This window comes from Aspergillus udagawae, assembly GCF_001078395.1.
Source record: "Aspergillus udagawae IFM 46973 DNA, scaffold_7, whole genome shotgun sequence".
Classification (NCBI taxonomy): Eukaryota; Fungi; Ascomycota; class Eurotiomycetes; order Eurotiales; family Aspergillaceae; genus Aspergillus; species Aspergillus udagawae.
Window position 1 is genome coordinate 197,548 of NW_025091270.1, and position 21,830 is coordinate 219,377.

At 51.4% G+C, this 21,830-nt stretch overlaps 9 protein-coding genes across 9 annotated transcripts; 4 read left to right on the top strand and 5 right to left on the bottom strand.

Moving 5' to 3' along the window:
- Positions 1 to 532: 532 nt before the first annotated feature.
- Aud_008749 (uncharacterized protein) lies at positions 533 to 3,944 on the bottom strand (the record flags this gene model as incomplete). Its single annotated transcript, XM_043293614.1, has 2 exons — positions 533 to 2,844; positions 2,903 to 3,944. 2 exons carry the CDS (start codon positions 3,942 to 3,944, stop codon positions 533 to 535), a joined length of 3,354 nt encoding a protein of 1,117 aa, XP_043149549.1.
- Positions 3,945 to 6,417: 2,473 nt separating this feature from the next.
- Aud_008750 (transcription factor domain-containing protein) lies at positions 6,418 to 7,318 on the top strand (the record flags this gene model as incomplete). Its single annotated transcript, XM_043293615.1, has 2 exons — positions 6,418 to 6,676; positions 6,732 to 7,318. 2 exons carry the CDS (start codon positions 6,418 to 6,420, stop codon positions 7,316 to 7,318), a joined length of 846 nt encoding a protein of 281 aa, XP_043149550.1.
- A 264-nt stretch (positions 7,319 to 7,582) lies between these two features.
- Aud_008751 (MDR family MFS transporter) lies at positions 7,583 to 9,773 on the top strand (the record flags this gene model as incomplete). The annotated part of the gene is made up of 9 exons (XM_043293616.1): positions 7,583 to 7,870; positions 7,925 to 8,001; positions 8,066 to 8,117; positions 8,167 to 8,341; positions 8,394 to 8,417; positions 8,472 to 8,543; positions 8,600 to 9,103; positions 9,158 to 9,318; positions 9,375 to 9,773. 9 exons carry the CDS (start codon positions 7,583 to 7,585, stop codon positions 9,771 to 9,773), a joined length of 1,752 nt encoding a protein of 583 aa, XP_043149551.1.
- A 690-nt stretch (positions 9,774 to 10,463) lies between these two features.
- Positions 10,464 to 11,290, top strand: Aud_008752 (glycoside hydrolase family 75 protein; the record flags this gene model as incomplete). The annotated part of the gene is made up of 3 exons (XM_043293617.1): positions 10,464 to 10,562; positions 10,609 to 10,980; positions 11,033 to 11,290. 3 exons carry the CDS (start codon positions 10,464 to 10,466, stop codon positions 11,288 to 11,290), a joined length of 729 nt encoding a protein of 242 aa, XP_043149552.1.
- A 69-nt stretch (positions 11,291 to 11,359) lies between these two features.
- On the bottom strand, positions 11,360 to 13,136 carry ugd2 (putative UDP-glucose dehydrogenase Ugd1; the record flags this gene model as incomplete). The annotated part of the gene is made up of 4 exons (XM_043293618.1): positions 11,360 to 12,307; positions 12,361 to 12,504; positions 12,555 to 12,877; positions 12,926 to 13,136. 4 exons carry the CDS (start codon positions 13,134 to 13,136, stop codon positions 11,360 to 11,362), a joined length of 1,626 nt encoding a protein of 541 aa, XP_043149553.1.
- Positions 13,137 to 13,921: 785 nt separating this feature from the next.
- Aud_008754 (uncharacterized protein) lies at positions 13,922 to 14,687 on the top strand (the record flags this gene model as incomplete). Its single annotated transcript, XM_043293619.1, has 2 exons — positions 13,922 to 14,405; positions 14,452 to 14,687. The coding sequence occupies 2 exons, from the start codon at positions 13,922 to 13,924 to the stop codon at positions 14,685 to 14,687; spliced, it is 720 nt and encodes a 239-aa protein (XP_043149554.1).
- Positions 14,688 to 15,063: 376 nt separating this feature from the next.
- Aud_008755 (spherulation-specific family 4 protein) lies at positions 15,064 to 16,204 on the bottom strand (the record flags this gene model as incomplete). Its single annotated transcript, XM_043293620.1, has 3 exons — positions 15,064 to 15,369; positions 15,420 to 15,777; positions 15,834 to 16,204. The coding sequence occupies 3 exons, from the start codon at positions 16,202 to 16,204 to the stop codon at positions 15,064 to 15,066; spliced, it is 1,035 nt and encodes a 344-aa protein (XP_043149555.1).
- Positions 16,205 to 17,380: 1,176 nt separating this feature from the next.
- On the bottom strand, positions 17,381 to 19,124 carry Aud_008756 (putative MFS glucose transporter; the record flags this gene model as incomplete). The annotated part of the gene is made up of 6 exons (XM_043293621.1): positions 17,381 to 17,767; positions 17,815 to 18,105; positions 18,165 to 18,691; positions 18,746 to 18,932; positions 18,984 to 19,039; positions 19,118 to 19,124. The coding sequence occupies 6 exons, from the start codon at positions 19,122 to 19,124 to the stop codon at positions 17,381 to 17,383; spliced, it is 1,455 nt and encodes a 484-aa protein (XP_043149556.1).
- Positions 19,125 to 20,361: 1,237 nt separating this feature from the next.
- Positions 20,362 to 21,300, bottom strand: Aud_008757 (NAD-dependent epimerase/dehydratase family protein; the record flags this gene model as incomplete). Its single annotated transcript, XM_043293622.1, has 1 exon — positions 20,362 to 21,300. The coding sequence occupies one exon, from the start codon at positions 21,298 to 21,300 to the stop codon at positions 20,362 to 20,364; it is 939 nt and encodes a 312-aa protein (XP_043149557.1).
- Positions 21,301 to 21,830: the final 530 nt, after the last annotated feature.

Here is a 21,830-nt window from a genome sequence, read left to right on the forward strand (position 1 = left end):
TGCAGAGCGTCTCTGCATGGGGACGTCATCTAAGATGACTTCCTGCGTCTTGTGACACTTGTTAAGCTGCAACTACTCAATCGCCCAATGTATGTTCACCACAAAGTGGCGCAACTGAATGCTAGGAAATACAGCGGTGTAACGTCACCATTTAAGCAGAAGACTGATTAATTATTGACTATCCCATTTTGTCTCTTTCATCAAAGAGCAAGGACTTCATAACAATACTGAAAGCATGTGGTTTAGAGTTCTTTCTACTCCATCTGCTCGATGCTTTTGTTGAATATTCAACTTTACGACACACAACACCTCAATCATGGCGGCGGAAGCAGAAACCCCTAGGCTGGAAAAGGAGTTGCAAAGCTGTTTCCTTTGATGCATGTGTATATTAATCTGTGCAGATACCTGCGGTCTTCCCGTCGGCACCCAGAGCTACTCCATATTGGACTATGTACAATGCCTCGATCGAAATATATGTCTGTACTTCAGAGGCCTATTCGTTTTACAGAGCAATGGTAGTGGTCATATTCGTCTAAGACACCCAAATGACTACGCCAATTCCCAGTTTATAGCGACTAGCGGCTCGAACAGCACAGGCAAAACAGGGCCCCCCTGCTCTACAAACAATGGCATTTCTTCCTCGTTCTGCACACCAGGCGCGAGCCATCAGTTCGCATCCACGTCCCGTGGCGTTGATGATTATGACGCTATCCGGGTCGATCGTATCTACCGATTGCTCTTTCAGTCGCTCGACCGTCCAGATATTGTTCTGATACTGGGATACTTCTCGCAAGTGTAATTCATGATTCCCTCGGGGACCAAATCGGCAGGCGGGCAGACTGACAAAAATGGGATTCGTATACAGAGTGTAAGCCACCGTTCGTTCACTGCCATCCATCTGGAAAACAATGCGGGCTTGGTAGTCGGTCTCACGGTCCATTCTCTCTTCTCTCATCTCCACCCCGAGAGATAGTGCTGGGACACTCTTCGGTGACGGCAAGGCTTGGAGCTCAATGGCTTTCATTTCACAGACGCTGGCCTGTTGGACTGGTTCCTCTGGTAACACCCACTGATTCCTGTCCGTCATGGCGGCAAGATATGGCTCAATCTCCTCGCCGAGCTTCATGCATCGAGCTTCGTATTCGACATTGCCACCCTGCAGCAACACCGCGCTGTCATCCCATTCAGAGTTGGTCGTAAAGGGCGCTAAGCGTCGAGCGTGAACACGGATATGCCGGGGCTTACTGGCGTCCAGAGAGGAAATGAACCGTACTGGTGGGCACGGGCCAAGCCACCCATTCAACGATCTAACTCCTGGTAAGCATCCCAGAATGCTTCCCAGCGGGGTCCGAACTCGCCAGTAGGAAGCCTGCGGTAGCGAGACTCCGCAGTCGTAGTACGGGGCCAGTCCAATTGTGTGGCGGATGGATCGACTGCAGATAATCAAGGCGCTCATGATCTTGAACGCGAACCATTTCCCGGGGAGCATCATCCCATACATCCAGTCATGCAGGTGCGACGGGATGGTCTGTCCGCCAACAAGATTTCCGTAGACGGTTTCCGCATAGTTGCGAACTTCCTCCAGATACGGCCACCGCATCCGTTCAGCGAACAGGACGAGCCCTTCGGTCTGCTGGGCATGAACCCGCGAATCCATTGCAACCGTTCTACCAGTCAAGTCCCAGTCCTCATCCAGAAAAGCGACATGGAGCCTGCGCGCCCGTTCTTTGTTCTTCTCTTGCTCGACAGCGTTCATGTCGGCCTCAATCTTTGCATTGGCGTCCTCGAGACCTTGGCGCATTGTGTCCGTGACGTTCCGTCCTGCGAGCTCGATGGCACGTTGTAACGCCTCCTTTGCCCTTTTCCCCCGTCCGAGCCGCAGATGCGCTAGTCCTAGGCGAGCCCACGCTTTTGCATATGTCGGATCGAGCTTCATGGCGATGAGCGCATCGTCTAAGGCTTCCCGGTTCTTTCCCAAGTCATACAGGGCTCCGGAGCGGTTGTTACGGTAAACGACATTACCGGGATCGGCCTTGACAGCTTCGGTGTACAGCTCGACGGCCCGCTGATGCAGTTTCTTCCTTGTGGCCTCATTCCCTTGTCTCTTGAAGTCCTCGGCCTTGGACTTTTGGAGAGAAGAGACAGTCTTTGGGATACTCGAGGTATCGACGCTCGTGTCCACTAGCCGAATCTGCACATTCTGGAACCAACGATCCGCAATAATGAGGGAAGCCAGGACCTTGGTCGTGAATCCGCGGACTTGTCCCTCTGCATCGCATGACAGACGGCGTGCCAGTTCATTGGTGATGATCATCTGTCGGAGAAAGTTCCAAAGCCCAATACTTCGGTCTGTGGGAGCCCTCCATTCTTCTGCCACGCTTGCTTTGGTGGTGAAATCGGCGATGACATTCTGATTGTTCAGGAGGCTACACAGGTCGGCAACAACAAATGACGTGGGTACAATGCCTTTTGTCGCAGCAAGTGCCAGCTCGCCCGTGAATTCCTCAAGGTCTGCCATGTCGTGCCAGGAGTTGGAGTTACTTAAACCGACTTGGCTGGTATCCTGATACAACTCATCCAGACGACGCAGGATCTTGCTGCCGTCAGGGAGGGCTGGCAAGTCGTTGTATATAACAAGAACGTCCATATCTCGCTGTTTACCGAAGAGCACCTCGTAATCCCAGCATTCCAGACCAAAGCCGTCACAAGTGACCGTGCCGTAATAAGCACTCTGATACTCGGGATCGCTTTCGATGTCGAAGAAGACGTAATCTTCTTCCGTGGACATGGCGAATTTGGATCTCATATGCTGCATGTGAATGAATTTCTTTTTGTGATATAGTTCTACACGCTTTGCTCAGCATATAGTCCAGTTGTACCTGGAACAAAAAAGTCTGCTTACCGAAAGATGGATGCGGCGTCCCAAGAACCGTCATCTTATATGCCCAGCAGGAGTCTTCCGGATCCCAGGTTTCCACTGGAGGATAGCCTTCCCAACTGAGATGCGTAAATGCCCGCCCCAAGGCGTCATCTGGTTTTCGTAGACTGACACGGAGTGCACCCAGGTTCTTCATTGTCTCGAATAGCACGGCCCCGTGTAGTCTCTTGGACAGCTGGACTATTTCTTTCTCCCTTGGCCTGGGAATCTCTCGGACTTCTTCACCATCGCCTTGTCCAACAGCCCAGCCACTGTCATCCTCTTCGTCGCTCTCACCCCAAATAACAGTGTCATCATCGAGTGATACTATATCCGATATGTCTGTCACGGTAGCACCAAGCGTCTCCAAACGAACACTGGCACTCTCAGAGATATCCTCGTACTCCCCGGCAGTTGCTTCTTGCAGAAGACGCAAGTCCTGGATCTGGTCACTGCGCCCGATATCCTGTCGCATCGCCTCCGCCGCTTTGATCTTGACGTCCGGGAAGAGGGTTTCGAGGTTCTCATTGAACCCCTTGATCTCAGCCACCATGGACTGGAACTTCCTCTTGTCATGGACTGCCCACAAGGTCTTGCGAGCCAAGGTCGTCGAGCGCTGTCGCTCCTTAGCCGATCGTAGCAGAGTGTTATACTCGCGCTTGAAAACGGACCGCAGGAGATCGACTTGCTTGTCTTTGTGCGACTCACTCGGACGCAGACCGTACTTGTTTTGCAGGGCCTCCGAGTTCTCAAAGATATTCTGTATACAACCCAAGACTCGCATCACCATAGTCTGGATCTCTGTGGATCGTAAGCGGGGATCAGGAATTATCTGGCTGTTGTTGAGCCCCGCGAGGCCCACTGCCTCTCCCCACGCCAGAAGCCGGACGCGTTCGACCTCGAGCTTGATGCGGAGGACCTCGTAGTCCCAGCCGTATTTCCTGCTCGTGTCGACAATTTCAAATATCTGCACGCATGTTTTCCATGCTGTGGCGACGCTGATTACCAGGCCCGCCACGTCCGCCATCGTCAGTTGTTGATAAATGACGAGTAGGGGGAACCCAGTTTGAGCCTGGCACGAGACAACTATCATATAATCCCCGCTGGAAATTCTCTCTATCTTATCCCTCGTGTCTATTCGCATTGGCCTCACGCGAATTACAAGGCTGAATCGCTACCCCAACGAGGCTGGAGAGCCCACACAGAGGGACGCCCTCATTGGCCAAATACGAAGTTATACTTTCGGTCTGAGGAAGCGATTGGGAGGTGATATTTGTGAAGTAACCTTCTTTCAAGTAGTACATGGCTGTATCTTCCGTGTCCGTTCTCATGTCCTTTGGTTGGCCTGCTGGCTGATTGGCAGAGCGCTGGCCATGGCTGGAAGTTGAGCTGGTAAAAAGGGCAAAAAACGTAACAAATAAGCATACACAGCCATGTTCTACTTTGAAGATAGTTTGCCGTTTTTTCCTCTTCAGACCAGTATACCCATGGAATAAATGCGTACTCTGAGAAAGGTGATTGTTGCCACCGTCCTGGCATGTCTGTCAAAAGAACCGAGGCAATCGACAGCGGAATCCCGTACAAGGTTGTTGACCACCTGGTCTGATGCAGTCAAGTCTATCAGGGCGCAAGAGTCCAAGCCGTCCAAATTCTGCCATAAGCAAGATAACAGTCTTTGGGGCGAAGTGAGTAGCTTAAGAGTCTAACAGGCAATCGTAATGGTGTCTCAGCCCATCAAATGACCCAGCTGTGACTCTGTAGCTATAGAGCAACTATTAGATAATGTGCCATCTTTCCAAGTGGCAGTGCGTTAGATAAGGAAGAGAGAAAGTGCGCCATGACTATGGGGATGTGCCCTGCTTAAATGGAGTAGGCGTGCAAGGGAGCAGGAGAACTAGCAAAGCAGTGAGGTTTTGGCACCCCGCTAACCGTATCATGGTATACTTAACCGGATAATAGTATGAAGAAGGTATATGCAGGGACTACGGAGTAAAGTAACCTTGTAGCCTGCTGTTAGGTTGACCTGATAGAAAAACCATGCGCTCCATAAATCTGCCCCTAGTAGGACGACCTGCCCTGCTTTCACCGAATCTGCGGGGCAGGGTGCTATTCTCTACTACGCCCTGTGAATAATTGATTAGCTATTCCCAAGGAGGCCATGTGTTGTCAGCCAATCAATGAGTTGTATATTACCTTAGTGCTTACATCGGGATTGTCGAAATCCGGCCCAATTCCGACCGACGGCTATATTTCACTTGCAAACCTCGTGTTCAGTCTCACGTATGATTCACTACTTATCATTCAAGCCATTGAGTTCCGATTTTGCATCAGGTCTGACCGGACTTCAGGCTAACTGGAGTTTCAAAAGCCCGTATCAGGCTTCATATCTTCTCATGGATGACGCAACAAGCTATGTTCCGGCACCGTATGGCCGAGCTTGTGTTAACTGTGCTCGAGCCAAATGCAAATGTATCGTTCCAGAGGCAGGGGGTATTTGCGCAAGGTAAGTTGTTGAATCTGGCTTGGTGAGCGTAAAGTAAAGAGTCATTCTAGATGTCATCGATTGAATAAAGAATGTCGCCCATCAGCCAGAGTCCGGAGGACTAGACGAAACACATCCATAGTATCAAAGACCGTGCAGCTGGAGCAGAAACTGGATGGCATACTCTCCCTCCTCAAAGATAATCGCTCGAAAATGATGTCTGAATGCCCTAGCCCGGCAATACTCGACCAGGATCGAGTTTCTTCAGGACGTCCAGATGCCATGCCCCCTCTCCTCACTCCAGAGGGCGGTACCAGTGACTCTCCTGGTAGGTCTGTTACTACTTCGGCAGGGCGAGCAGAGGATTATTCCCCAGATACAACCGGCTCTCTGGCAGAGGAAGCTCTGAATTCATTTCGCAATGGTCCTCTGGAGTATCTACCATTTGTTCATATTCCAGCCAGCGTTAGTGCCGCAGAACTGAAGACGGAGTCTCCATTTTTATGGTATTGCATCTGTGCAGTGCAGTGCAAGCATACTGCGCGCCAGACTGCTCTCAGTGTCGGCATCAGAGAAAAGGCAGCCCAGGCGCTACTCGTGGACTGTCGAAAGAATCTGGATATTCTACAAGGCCTATTGGTCTATCTAGGCTGGTATTTGAATCCCGATCGACGTGATTTCCCGCCACTGACTACTCAAGGATTACTCTTCGCTGCCAACCGCAAAAATATTCTCTTTGTACATATATCCAACTGGCAATATCTGTGATCTTCGACTTGGGCCTTCACAAGTCTCCGCCTGATGAATCACATCCTGCCGATTGCGATTGGAACGGTCCTATCTCCCACCTCATATTTCCTGCTTCCAAAACGCGGAGCATGAATGAGCGACGAGCCGTACTCAGTTGCTTCCTCCTAAGTTCATCGTATGTAAACCTGATCCTGGAATTTCCTGCTAAGTACTGAATCCGTCACCCATGCGCGGCAGTATATCGCAATTCTTGTGCAAGCCGGATCCAATGCGTTGGACAGCACACATGAAAGAATGTCTGGAGGTCTTGACTGAGAGAAAGGAGACCCCCAACGACGCAGTCCTTGTACAGCTCGTTCGGATCCAACTTGTCGTCGACAAGGTGATCAGACGGTCTTGGGACGAAAGCGGAACCACCGCGGAGGGTTCAGACAGCCCCCGGTTGCCGACATCCTTTTTCATTCGAACGATGCAACAACAGCTGCAAAGTATCACAAGTCGGATTCCACCTGAACTAGCGGACAACAGTGAGTAGAGAATGATGAATATCGCACAGACATCCAACACTGACATGTGATGCAGAGGTTGTGCTTTTCCATTTATACCAGGCCGAAATGGCCGTATACGAGACTGCGATGTCGAGATCAGCCATACAAGTCGAAGACGTGGACGTCACTCGTATCAGCCATCTATATGCATGTCTAGCAGCAACCAAGAATTGGTTCGATCTCCTTCTCACCATCAGTCCTGAAGAATATGTCTCCCTGCCGGTAACGATCATCTTCCAGGTCTCACACTGCTTGAGTACCTTGTTCTATCTTTCTACATTCGACTACCCGGGCTGGGATCGAGAAGCTGTTACCCGCACAGCTGACCTCCAGTCCATCTCGCAGCAGGTAATTGACCGACTGGATTCAGTGGCCGAAGCGGCAGGCATTCAGAACCAAGGAACGGATGGGGATTTGTGGAGCAAGTCGGCCAGGATCCTTCCTAAATTACAGGCTAGTTGGGCGTCTAAACTCCCGAACGCTGTGGTACCAGCTGTGAATGCAGGAGGACAATCGTCAGCTCCTTCTAGTATTGATGAGGGCTTTCTCGAGGCATACCTCAATTGGCCGGATGTATGGTTGATGGAATCACTGATGCTGGGGAGTCAGAACGGAGTGTGATGGTTTAGCTTAACGTTTGATTGTATTACGAGTCAAATCTGGATTGCTTGAATGAATAATTTCTTATCGATTTGGTCTCTGACCTATGTTGATTGTCGCAAATCCCGTCTCAGCGGATTCACCCCTGAACGGGGTCGGAGTCGGGATTGGCCCAACTCCGTCCGATACTGTGGTATAACAATGAACCTTTCTCCCCAGGCAGAGGGAGCTGCTTCATGCCTATTCTCAAGTCATCAAAAACTATCACCAGGATTCTTTCTAAAGATGCGCACAGAACTGGAAGGGGAAGACCGGTCTGCCGACAGAAAAAAGGAGCCGCCTGTCGCACAGAACACTCATAATACCCCATCTATGGCGTCAGAGCTATCGGGCGCTAAACAAGAGCCCGAGATTCTTTCAGCAGACGCTGGAGAAAAACTGGCCAATGCTATCGCCAACGCTACTGAAGAACATCCGGAAAAGTGGATTAAAGGCGTTCCCCTGCTCATGGTAACCTCGGGGATTACTCTGGTCATATTCCTGATGTTACTGGACATGTCAATCCTGTCTACAGTCTGTCGTTCCAGTTTGAAATTGCTGAACATTTCTCTAATCTCGAATTAATAGGCCGTACCGCAGATTACGAATCAATTCCACTCTCTCGAGGACATAGCCTGGTACGGCAGTGCTTACACGTTGGCGAGGTAGGTCAAATATCTTATGTTGACGAATGAAACTCCAGATCTCTGATCCAAACTGCTCTGACAGCTCGGCCCTTCAACCTCTTACAGGGAAGTTTTACACCTATTTCACCTCCAAGGTAGTTCACCTCCTACTCGCTTCGTAATGGACGACTGATTTCCGTGAAGTGGGTATTTCTGGGCTTCTTCGCAGTCTTCGAGCTAGGCTCCTTGATATGCGGCGTCGCTACCTCGTCGAAAATGCTCATTGTCGGCCGGGCTATTGCCGGAATGGGATCTTCGGGAATGTCCAACGGCGCTCTGACGATTGTTGCTGGGGCTGTCCCGATGCATAGAAGGCCATGTATGAGTTCTTTCAGGAGAAGTTGGTCAATGGAAGCTGACATTTTGAGAAGTTATTGTTGGCATCATGATGGGACGTATGTACAGCCTTGTCATAACACAGGAAACACAAACTGAATCAATTTTCGCAGTGTCACAGATTGGACTGATTTTAGGCCCTCTGGTCGGTGGTGCGTTGACCACGTATACGACATGGCGCTGGTGTAAGATGACCGGGTCCATGCTTGATACAACTGGGTCTAATGCTTCATATCAACAGGCTTCTACATCAATTTACCCATTGGAGCTCTAGTTGCTGCCCTCTTGGTCTTCACCCGCATTCCCGAGCAACGAGAAAAGGGTCGAGCGATTGAAGTTCTGCCGACCTTTTTCAAGACGTTCGATATCCTGGGGTTTGTGCTATTTGCTCCCGCTGCAATCCAACTCCTGCTGGCCCTTCAGTACGGAGGTAGTCAATATGCATGGGACAGCGCCACAGTCATCGGCCTGTTCTGCGGTGCAGGCGCAATGTTCATCATCTTTTTGGGATGGGAGCACCATATGGGGAAGGATGCCATGATTCCATTACACATGGTTCGCAACCGGATTTTCTCCTGCAGCTGTGTGGCTATCATGGCTTTGTTCGGAATGACAATCACTGTGTCGTACTATCTGCCGATATACTTTCAGGCAGTGAGAGACAAGACGGCGCTGGTTAGCGGTGTTGATTTGTTGCCGAGTGTGCTGTGCCAGATTGTCATGGCTGTGGTCTCGGGGGCTCTCAGTAAGTCGGCCATTTATTGTTTGTCGTCATTCTGCTAATATTCTCTTGACATAGTTGGAAGAATAGGCTACTATCTACCATTTGCGGTTCTCGCCGGAATACTCAACGCTGTCGGGTGTGGTCTTCTGTCGACCTTATCACCCACCACTCCTACACGCGAATGGGCTGGCTATCAAGCTCTGACAGGATTTGGTCGAGGAGCAGGAATGCAGACCGTAGGTCCAATAATTCTGCTGATCATAATGTTGACGTGTATCTGATGACGCCACAGCCCATGATAGCCGTTCAGAACTCCGTCCTGCCTGATGAGATGTCAACTGCCATGGCCATCCTAACCTTCAGCCAGACCATTGGCGCTGCCATCTTCCTGGCGGTCGCAGAAGTCCTCTTCTCTCACGGTTTGAGAAGTACCATTCCGCAGTACGCCCCTAACGTTGACACCGAGACGGTGATTGCAGCTGGTGCGACTGGTTTCCGAAGCATTGTGTCTGAGGAGAGCCTCCCCGGAGTTCTGCTCGCTTATTCAAAGAGCATTGGGCATATTTTCTACCTGGTTGCTGCGCTGAGTGTGCTGCAGTTCTTCTTTGCATGGGGAATGGGCTGGAAGAACGTTGGCAAGCCTAAAGAGAACAAGCTGAAAAGGGAAGAGGAAGGGAAGATGAATGATTGAAGTTGGACATCGGCGTGATGTGAAAATAGAGAAATTCCACTCATCCTATGAAGATTAGCTTTCAGATGTAGTATAGAGGTTTATGTCATTGTGACGTCCAATCCATTCTTTTCTGCATATATTTTACCACAATAGTCAGCCTAATTCGTTCTAATAAATAAAAGATTAATGAAGCCTTCAGGGATCGATGGTGACCATGTAACTAATGGAAGCCAGCTGTATGTGACTCTAATCTGTTCAAGGACCAGGTTCTTCATGAGGCAGAAGCCAATCTCCTAGTCGACTTGCCAACACTATGGGGTATTTTGTGAAGATCCTATCCTAAACTGTCCTCCATCTCAGCTTCATGCACTAGCCAATGCGACCCTGCAATAGGGGTGATCGGCCACAACGGGTCGATCACAGACAGAAGGTCCAGCTTTTTGCCCCATTTCCCCAGTTAGGCAATTCCTTTTGGTCTGCGGGTGTGATCATGGGTTGGCGGAGGGTAGTATTGCAGAATGTTTCATCGGGTTACTTTGCCGGTGAGTTTGCCGGTGGTACAGTTTCAGGGTGATTTAGCTTATGCGCTGAAACGCCGGATACTAGGTCCAGAAGCAACATAAAGCTTCGCCTCTCCCGGCAGGGTCCATCTCGATTTCAATAACAATCAACTGCATTATCTTCTCTTGAGAACAGCAATCTTCAAAGATGCGATATCTTGCAACTGCTGCCGTTTTGGCTGGCGCAGGCCTGGCCTCGGCCTATAGTGTCCCAGCCAACCTACAACAAATTTACAACAAACACAAGGTAACATCTTCTCTCCTTCTCTATTGCAGTCTGCTAACATTCTAAGACCGGAACATGCCAGAACAAGCTGCAAGACGGTTTTTCCGATGGCATCAGCGGCCCCGGCACCTTCGCCTACTGCGGCGACATCAAGGGGGCGATCTTCCTTCACAGCTCCGCCAACGGCGGCCAGTATGATAACATGGACATCGACTGCGATGGAGCGAACAACAGTGCCGGCGACTGTGCGAATGATCCCTCCGGCCAGAGCATGACGGCGTTCATGGATACTGTGCAGCAATACGGCATCTCGGATCTGGACGCCAACATCCACCCGTACGTGGTGTTTGGTAACTCGGGCAGCTCGCCGACCTTTGATCCTCAGCAATATGGAATGGAGCCGCTGAGCGTGATGGCTGTGGTGTGCAATAATCAGCTGGTACGTTTGCTATCAGCTTGTTGACATGAGACGAATGAAACTGACTGTTTAGTTCTACGGTGTCTGGGGTGACACCAACGGTGGTGTCGCTACTGGGGAGGCTTCCATCTCGCTGGCCAAACTGTGCTTTCCCAATGATGGTATCACCGGTGACAATGGGCATGGCGAGGACGATGTGCTCTACATTGGCTTTATGGGGAAGGATGCTGTCCCCGGTGCTAGTGCTGCCTGGACTGCTCGCGACACTTCGACTTTTGAGGAGAGTATCAAGGGTCTCGGTGATCGCCTTGTTGCTAAGCTTAGCGCTTAAGAAGGCCTTGTTGGGATATAGTGTAGCTAGTCGATTTGATACATGCGTGTCCATAGTCGTACATCGTGTTTAGAGTCTGTTACCACAATTGACTCCGGGTCGGAGCAGTTTGAACCCCAGCTTCTCCATCCTCTGCGAATCAAGCATGCCATGATGGTCATAAATCACTTTTGGAGACTCCATCTCCCCCGCAATCTTCTCCCAGTCTAGCCGACCCTCTTTAAACTCGTCCCAAGCGGTGTGCAGGACGACTGCACCACAGCCGGAGCAGGCCGCGTGCAGGTCCTCCACGACCGTGACGGCATCCAAATGCCCACTCATGAGGCCTAGGGCTCTCTCAATCTGCTCCTTTGGCACATGCTGATCGCAGATGTTCACCTTGACGCCAGAACATGTCAGTTCCCGCACCAGTCGCGTCGCGCTCATATTCCCGATATCGATCGTGTTCCACTTGCTCGCGAATCCAAGGATGGCGACATCCCTCCTCTCCTCTGCCCGGGGTAGACCATCGCTGATGCGTCGTGCAAGGCGCTGTACCTGATATGCCTCCATCCTCACCACTGCCGTCCAGTACTCTGCCACCTCCGGTAACCCCAGCTCCAGTGCCAAATAAACCAAGCACCCGACGTCCCTGAGCAAGCTGGATCCACCGACCCCATGCCCAGTCGCAGACAGTGCCCCTACAGTCTGCTCGATATGCGTGATGTTTGCATTTGTGGGCTCGCAGATTGCGCGCAGGGACTGGATGCTGCTTGTCTGCTGCGCTAGCATTGCGCTCGCGGCGATCTTACCTAACTCTGACGACCAGGCGTCCATGGTGACGATGCGGTCCTCGGGAACCCATGCATACAGACCTTTCAGCGCGGTTAGTGCCTCGGGCGACATATCCTCGGAAAAGATGTGGCCGATGATTATTCGGACTGGATAGAGAAGGTCGCGGATCGCCGTCCCTGGGACCAGAAACTCGGGGTTGGAAAGAACTTCGAAAGAGGCGGATGGGGAGGCGGTCTTTTTGAGCTGTGCGGTTGTAAGCTCTTCATATTATCGATTGAATTGAATTGGCCACGCACCATTTTCTTGATTCGAGAGACAATTCCGCTTGGCCCTGTGCCCCGGTGGACGATGATCTTGTGTCCGGTTGAGACTTGGGCGATGGCCCGGATGGCAGTTTTCAGGATTGTCAGGTCGAGGCCGGGGGTCTCGTCGTCGGATGACTGAAAATTAGTATAAATCTCTGTGCTGATTGAAGGCGGGAAAAGCTTACGTTGTCCAGAGTATCCACGCAGAGAAAGATGATATCCGATGCCGCTATTCCAGCATGGATGTTGGTTGAGAAAGTGATGTTTCGCAGTTTCCGTATTCGCGGTTGACACATGACAGGTTCACGCATTTCAGCCTGTTGATCAACTTGCTTCTTTGGTCTTTCAGACGCTACGGCGTGGTCCTCAAAGACAAGCTCCTCCAGACCAGGTTCACAGACAGGCAAGCGATCCGAATTCCACGCCATGATAAGACGCGGATTGTCATCAACAACATGGAATTGGACATGTGTATTCTGCGACGCGAGAACAATCGCCGTCAAGGCTCCTATGTTATGTCAGGCACGGCACTGCGTGGTTTCTAGAGGCAACTAACCGACAGGTCCAGCACCGATGATACAGGCACTGCGAATGGATTCAATCTTTCCCTCGCGCACCGAAGACTGTCCATCTCCGACACTCTCGGAATATGTATGGCCTCCGACAATTACTCTAGGACTTTCTCTGGCGGCGATTGCCCTGTATCGACGACGGGAAATCAGCAACGTGATGCCAGCCAACAGCACCAGCAGCGGAAGGAAGGGCATCGTGATCCAGATGTTGGGATTGACAAGAACATTGCCTAGTCTTCATCGTCTCCTCGTGATAACTACACAAAAAGGCGCAGATGCAAGAGAGACACGTTCCAACGGCGAACTGGTGACCCTTGCTGGGTTGTCAAAAGAGCGGTCTGTCGTCAGCCACTATTGCCGAACATTGCATGAATGGGTCCCGTGCAGCTATTTTTGAACAAACAGCATGATCCTTTGCCTAATGCAACTGTATAATTGGATGGCTCGAGGTTGGTCGTCCACGTTATGTCGTCTACGTGTCTCTGTCGGCTGGCGAACAACCGGTTTGAATGGCTTATCTACAGGCGCACTCGATATTAAGAGCATACGGGATTAGCTTGGCTTCTATGATTACAATTCGGGATTTGACATAATAATCCTTGACTTCTCAAAAATCGACCCAAACTGAGGATTACGTGAATTCTTCGCTTAGACGCTGGAAGAATGTATCACCAGCGCGCCAAGGATATCGCCAAGGATATCGTCAAATCTCCAGCATTGCAATTTGTGCCACAAATCAATGATTCGTCTACACCCAATGGCGATCGTTCTAAGCATGCAAACCTGCGCCGAGGCTAAGCCACAGGACAAGTCAAGCCTCAGTGCGTGGTCGAAATACACCTAGAACGCCGGTGGACTTGCTTAGTGCTTACCCCCCCTCCTTGATTCAATTATCCCAACGGGACTTCAATTGCCCTCTCAATCAAAGTTTACTGCCCACTGCTACGGCAAGTACACCACTATCTAAAAGAGAGGATAAAATGACAGTTAACAAACTCCCCCGCATCGCCTGCTTCCACGGCGGGGGCTCAACAGCCGCCATCTACCAGGTCCAATGCGAACAGCTCGCTCATCTCCTCAAGAACGACTTCCAGCTCGTCTTCTTCGAGGGCCCTTTCGAGCGCAGCGCGGGACCAGGCGTTCTGCCCGTCTTCGCGGACTACGCGCCATTCAAGTCGTGGTTTACGCAGGATGAGCGCGGGGAGCGGGCCGATGGGAGCGGCTACGACGCGTCCGGCAACGATGGGGTCGAGCGCGTGTGGAGGTTGATGGAGGACGAGGGCCCGGGTGGGGAGTGGGTGGGCGCGATGGGATTCAGTCAGGGTTCGCGTGTGGCAGGGGGGTTATTGCTGGATCAGCAGCGGCGGGCTGCGTTGGGAGTTCCGAAGAAGACGCATATCGAGCTGCTCTTCGGAGTGCTGTGTAACGGAGCAGGGGCCCCGATGGAGTCGGATGCGGCTGAGTGTATGGTTCCCTTGCTTTTGATGCTTTTCAGTGCTTACCGAGTTAGATATGACGAAGCCGGATGAATCTCCTAGCCGGATCAGCCTGCCGACGTTGCATGTCCATGGGCTTAGAGATCCGTTCCTGATGCTGGGTAAGCAGCAGTTGCAAAACTGTTATGATCCGAAAACGGCGACGCTCTACGAGGTGGACTATCATCATGCTATGCCGTGGGCGAGACACGAAGCCAGGCAGCTGGCTGATCACATCCGAACAATCTACAAGAACAGTTCGAAGCAATGATATTGACGGCTCACGGTCACTACGAATTAGACGGTCATGGGGAGGAATAGACTGATACAACGGACTGATAGATTTGTTTCTAAATATGTGTCTAGGTTTTTGTCCTGTCTTAGCTGCTACATCCTACGAGTCTGGCTGCAGTACTGCTATTGAATCATATTCTATTGAACGCCTGACGTTGGTGTCGACGAAATCTAGTACGTCCGTAACCATTTCCATTTATGTCGGGGGAGCATAAGATAAAATCATTTCATTCATGACATCGTACGAACCATTCCAGCGAAGTCTCAAAGAAGAAAGCGGCAACAATCAGGCAGGTGTAAAGGCAATCACAACCGCCAGGGCATGTCAATGAAGAGCATCCGGATCAATAACTTTAAGCAGACAGGAGAGACACCACCTTGGTCCAAATCGAATCAAAGGCCTGGTAAGTATTTAAATTGCTGAGGTAGGTCTGGCTGGAGATGGCACGCAGCTGAGAGAGCAAGGTCGAAAGATTCACGGTGTCAGGAACATCGTAGACCATGGATGCAAAGCGACTGGTGTCCTGGCCCTTGATTCCCTGGAACTGATCCGATGAAAGGGCGCGCACAAACTCGCTGTACGGTGACTCGAAGATGACTGTAGCATCGGGAATGCTGAGGTAGGCGGTATCCGGAACAGTTCCTGGATTCGTGACGACCTATCTAGCGGTTAGCATGTCGGACTCAGAGCTGTCGGCAGCCGTCTTACATGGTTATTCGGACCCAGTCCTTTGCTTCCTCGGATGAACGTGGCCAGTTGCTTGTAATAGGTGACTGCGGCGGCATCATACTCCGAGGGTGCCTCGTCCAGGAAGATGCCGTGCACCGCAAACGAGGAGTTTCCGCTGGCAGACGGCCATCCGGCATAGGTGTTGATTTCCTGTTTCACCTCCGCGATATCGCGGGTTCCCTTGCCAGTACGGACATATCCAATCACCAACGCGTTGCTGTAGGCTGTGAGTCTGGGGACTGCGGCCAGGAAGTTCTCGTCCGCCAGCGGGGTAGAGCCGGGACCGTTGTCAGGATTGATGATTATGGTGAACTGGACGTCGGGATTGGAGTTAATCCTATTGAACAGACAGGTTAGAGTTTGGCTGTGACGTGAGGAATTGAAAGAACGTACAATTCTTCCATAGGTGACCAGGCTCCCTCGGCTGGGTACAAGTACCAGGGGATCATGATGTTTCCTTTCGACGCGCTGGTTCCAGAGGCGGCCGTTGCAGAAGCAGTGGGTGTTGCAGTAGGAATGCTAATTGAGGCAGGCTCGGTAAATGCTGAAGCATAAGCGCTTGTGCTATAGGCAGCCCCAGCACTGTAGGTGCTTTCACTATCCTGGCTCACGGAAGTGTGAGAATGCCGCCAGCCTCTATCAGCCGAGTGCTTCTGATCCTCATGGGGACGATAGGATGGGATGCATGCGCTGTGTCCTTGCTGAACAAGGGTCATGCATCCCATTAAGCCCACCAAAACACGAGAAAAGTTCACCTGGAACATGATGATTGAAGAGAAGTAAAGGAATGACTGAAGCTAGTACAAAGGAGTGACTGAGAATTAAAAAAGGGAGGACGCTTGCCAGAAGCTGGTGAGTTGAATCCTTCATCATTCACCCGGGTTGGCAGCCTCCATATATACTCCTTGAATCCATAGATTCGAGGCCTTTGAGGATCTGGATCTGAAAGCCAATTCTAGATCAAAGGAGCAGTGGACCATCAACGGCTGCCCTGGATTGGGCCGAACGTCAGCGCTAACATCGGGCAATTTCTGGAGCTGAAACAAAATCTCCGCCACGGCGCTTTTCTGATCACTTCATTTGCATCTCTATAGAAATAATGCGGACTCGCTTGTCTACTTTTTGACCTATACAAGACAAAGAAATCCAAAGGACCGACATCCTAGTCCAGAGTCCCTAATCAGAATCCATGACTGCATCCTGCTCCCATTCTTTGTGACGCCTGCATTCAGTTGATGTATCATACTACTGTCCTGCAGGACATCCGTCAGCTCTTCCGGTACAACTGTGACTGACTCCTTAATCTTATTATTGCAAGTCTGTGGCTAGAGGATCCTTGCACTACTTATGAAAGTTGGTGTCCCTCGCCCCATTCAAGGACAATATAAGCGCCTTGACGGAGTAGGCACATGTCTGAACCCTGAAACTTCCCGAAGACGTAATGTGAAAGCTGCATTCCCCTCCTTGTTACTATAGTTGATACATCATGCGCCAACAGACGTCAAGTAAAGCCAGGGAGTCCACGAAGCGGTAAGCATATATGCAGAAGCGTTTGGCCATCACATCCAAGTCACTTGCATCAGCCTCATGCTTTAGCCTGGGAACTTTATCGATTTTGATGAATTTCAGCAGAAAGATCGTGTAACCTGTCTCGAAGACGGTGTGCGCTAGGCACTGGAGCGACTATCATTCGTTAAGTGGGATTAAGGTGACGGTGCGAATGGTGTAGGGTATAATATTCTATATTTCGTTACTAATCAATAGAGGTGAATCTGACACTATTTAAGGGCCCAGTCTAGCCCCACTACTCGTTATCCAGAGCTATGCTGATCAATGCAGTGCGGGAGGAGCAGCAATAGCTCGCCTTGGTATCATAAAATCGAGGGCCCCAGTGCAAGACAAGTCTCCAGGGTTATATTGTGGCCTATAAACAGAACAGGCTATACCACCTCAGCATGCACAGGAGTATCCGCAGGCTTCTCAGCCTCGATCACACTCTGCTGGCGATGTTTCTCAATCTCCTCGCCAAACTTATCATGAACCTTGTGCGACTGCCATGCCTTGACATTCGAATCAAACATCATATCAATCTCTTCAAGGGACCGCCGCGCTGTCTCGGGGTACATGAAGAACACATGGAAGGTCATGACCGTGCAGAAAACGCCGAAGATGATGTACGTCTTCCATTTGATGTTGGTGAAGGCGGGAGCAACGAAATAGGCCAGCGCAAAGTTGAAGATCCAGTTGCCGGCCGCCGAGAGGCCGACGCCCTTGGCTCGGTATTTGAGCGGGAAGACTTCGGAGGCATAGATCCAGGCGGCAGGGGCCTGCTTCGTCAGTATGATTCAGTCTCAGAAAAAGAGAGGAAACTCACCCAGGTCAGACCATACACGCCAACAAAGATATAGGAGCAGGCAATGACGCCCTTTCCGGGTGCGCCCTTGATCTGCCAGCGTAGGTTCTTGTTGCCATCGATCTCATCGACTGGGTTGCCGTAGGAGGCCATGATACCGGCAATGGCATAATGTAGTGCCATGCAGATGATAGAGCCGGAGAGGAGAAGCAGTCGGCGGCCGATACGGTCAATGTATGGCAGAATGGCGCCGGTGGTGACGAGGAAGATGACATACTGGATGGCCGACGAGTAGAGGACGGTGTCACCGGGCTAGATTCATGTCAGCCAATTGCTCCCCTATAATAACGCCGTTGAGCAAGAGGAATTACCATATTGGCCATCTGGAAGATATAGACCACATAGTACATGGCCACGTTGCCACCGAGAAGCTGCTGCCACACCTGGACGCTGACTCCGCACATCGTCCGTTTCCAAACCCGCGGACCAAACAGCGCAAAGAAGGAAACGTCTTTAGCCTCCCGTGCGATCCGCACTGCTTCCTGGACTTCCTCCCATTCGACCTGTACCTCGGGATGGTTGCGGTCGCCATTTCCATGTAGCAAGGCCAGTGTATCCAGACTTTCTTCCCAGCGCTCCTTGCCGGCCAGCCAGCGGGGCGATTCGGGGAAGAAGAGCAGGGCAACCGCCAGGACAAGCCCCGGAATGGCTTGGACACCCCAGGCAATGCGAAAAGCAGCAGGGGAGTGTACGCCTTCGGAGCAACCGTAGGAGACCAGGTACATAATCAGTATACCCCATTCGATGGCCCACTGCTGGATGCCGACGATTCGGCCACGGATACGAGCGGGAGCCAGTTCGGCGAGGTAGACGCAGACCTGAGACGAGGTGATGCCCACTATGGTCTGGTGAGTTCATGTCGAGTCGTATTTGCTGACATGCGGGAGAATACCTGAAAGTCCACTGACGACACGACCGGCGACTAGATGCGCCACATTCTGTGCACTACATTGGATGACAGCCCCGATGATCCAAATGATCGAGGCTACGAGAAGGGCTTGGCGACGTCCAATGTGATCGGAGATGAAACCAGCTGCAATGGCACCGGCGAAGGATCCAGCAGACATGGAGGCAGTGATCTATGTCGCGAGTCAGTCAGTTTGGCCGAGAAGCGGACGGACCTGACATACGCCTCCTTGCAAGTTGGAGTCGGGAGAGTTAAAGTAGTCGAGGTACTGGTGTGTGCCTATCCACGCGCTCATGGAGCTATTGAGAATCAGCTAATGCCGATGCAGAGCATAGGACAGCACATCTTGAGGCTTACCTGACATCGAACCCGAACAGAGCACCGCCGATAGTGCCAAAGGCGGCCAGGACTGTCATCTGTCAGTAGTTGAGCGTCATTGTCTAGCTAGCGGGCGTACCGTATATGTTAGAGATCCGATACATCATGCCAGAAGTGAGTCTGCGCTGACCTGGTGAAGCCGTGGAAGTGACATCGGCTCCGAGTGCACTGGCAGGTTATATACAAGTCCTGCAGACCTTGACGACGGCATCTCCAGGCCGGGTTCCACCCCCGGTGGTCCGGGGATGGTGCCAGAATTGCAGGGCAGCCGAGTAAAACACCCCGCAAGAAGTAACGATCGGCTAATCCATGGGAAAGCCGAGAATGGAGGAGTCCGGGGATAGGACCTGGAGTCTTGGAGAGAACCGAATGGACAAATGATCGGCTTTGGGGAGAGGGAGAAAGCAAGGCCGAAGTGCGTCACCGGTGGAGCCAGTTCCTGTGATCATCCAGTCGGTTATTTCGAAAACGGGGTTTTTCCCTCTTTATCCCTTGACTGCGGAAATTAACCGATTAAAGGGTTGTCTCTCCGAGCACATTCACCTCATGCGACATGAACACGAGTATGTTGAGGGAAAAAAAAGTTGATGGTGCGTCACAACATCAACTAGCCGAGATGTTGTGTCATAGTATCATAGTATCAAACGCTTTTATCCGGGGTAGGGCGCCCCTTGCCTGCCATTGGCCTTGACAGTTGATACTTTATGCCTTCCATTCTTCTTTCCCACTCAGACTATGTCCTCTTTGACCCAAGTACCGAGAATAGCCTGACATCTCGAACCAGCAGCATCGGGATGATCCGCAACTCGGTCGGGATGGCACTGCAGCTTCACTGCCGGCAGCTAACGACGCCACCGACGACAGCGTTTAGAGCCAACCGAGCCGTAGTTGTTGAGTCTTTTTCTCGCTAGTCTAGAAATGGGATGTGTGACAATAAGTTTATCAGCCAAGACGCATCGTGGCTGTTGATGTATCCCTGTTGTTGTTACTACGACTGTTTGACAGCTGGCTTGTTTCGAAAGAGATGATGGTATTTTGATGTTCAAATTCCAAAGGACTATTTTACCGATAACCGACATATTCTCTATGACTTCCACTAATCCATTATGGGGGTGGGAGGTTCGATCCCTCAAGACACTACTGGGCTGCTTCAATCTACGTCACGAAGACCATCATGAATCAAAAAAGATCATCCACAGTCATGGCTGGGTCTATGGACTGTTCTATTCCGTTTCATATTGCTCCCATCCCATCAGTCGCTTCGCCTTCTCCGTTGTCCAGAACCCCTGACTGCCCGACATATCAGCCCGAATCTCCGCATCGGGAAAGTACTTTCGCGCCAGCTCCTCCGACGGTATATCCTGCGTAGTCGTGGGAGCAACAATATTGAAAATCTCGCATCCCTCCCAATTGTCGCATTTCTCTACGGCCAGCAAGCACGCCCGCGCGGTCGCCACGGGATTCACCCACCCCCAGAGCTGCTTCACCCCTGCATTCTCCCAGTCATTCTCGTGCACCTTTTGTACCCGTTCCAGCGGCGACACCTCGTGGATCCGCAGACACGCGATCTTCATCCCGGGGAACCACTCCGCGAAGGCTTGGGCCTGGATCTCCGCTTCGCGTTTTGCCAGGGCGTACGAGTCCGTGGGATGCTGGGGTGCCTCTTCGTCTAGAGGGAAGTAGTCGAAGTGTAGCGGTCGGTTGGAAAAGGCGAGCCCGATGGCGTTGACCGACGAGGCGTAGCAGAACCGCTTGATCCCAACCTCTGCGGCGGCGCGGAGGCCGTTGAACGCCGAGTCGACGTTGTTGTTGTGCACGACGTAGTCGTCCTTGTTGACCGGGTTGGGGATGGCGGCCAGGTGAATGACTGCGTCGCAGCCGCGGAAGGCCTCGACGGTTTGCCGGTAGTTCATGGCCACGTCCGCCGTGCGCATCTCGGTGTTGGGGATGTCGCCAGTGGGGGGCTGCTCGGTCCGGTTCACCTGGACAATGGCGTGGCCTGCGTCTACGCACACCTTTACGGAGACGCGTCCTACGCTTCCGCGGGCTCCAGTGATTGCTATCTTCATTCCGGCTCGTTGCAGTCTGAACAGAGGGTGGTTTGAGGTGTCCGGCGGTCTGTTGTACTGGGATCGACGACCCCAGCGATCAGTTGGTGACATGAGAATGAAGATCAAAAGTTGCTCCTGGGCGTATGATATGGTTCGACAGAGAGAATAATCGCATTCCTGACGTCAGGCAATCACATCAATCACATCACCATGGGGTCAGTAGAAGATCACGCAGTCTGTAACCTGACGATGTATCGGGGAACACGTCGGGACAATGTTTTGGCACGCAAGCAGCCATGACAAGTCATCTCGTGACATTATGTGTCTTCCCATACTCTTCGAATGTTCTTCCATGCGACGAATTGAGGAGAGTTGATGAACTTCTCCGGACCTTGGTTCCGTACCAATGGATCCTAGGAGAAGGTAGATGTTGACATGCACAAAATGACTTTATTGACAAATATAGCACATTGGAAATTATTGAGTCGCCGGAACATCTATAACTGAAAGCTTCTGATATTGTAATTCTTTGCTATTGAACTAAGTCCTGGTTAATCGTGGAGAATATATACCTTGTCAAAGTTGCTTCACCTCAAGCTTGGTGATAGTCAACACGAAACTATGTCTCATGATCGGGAATA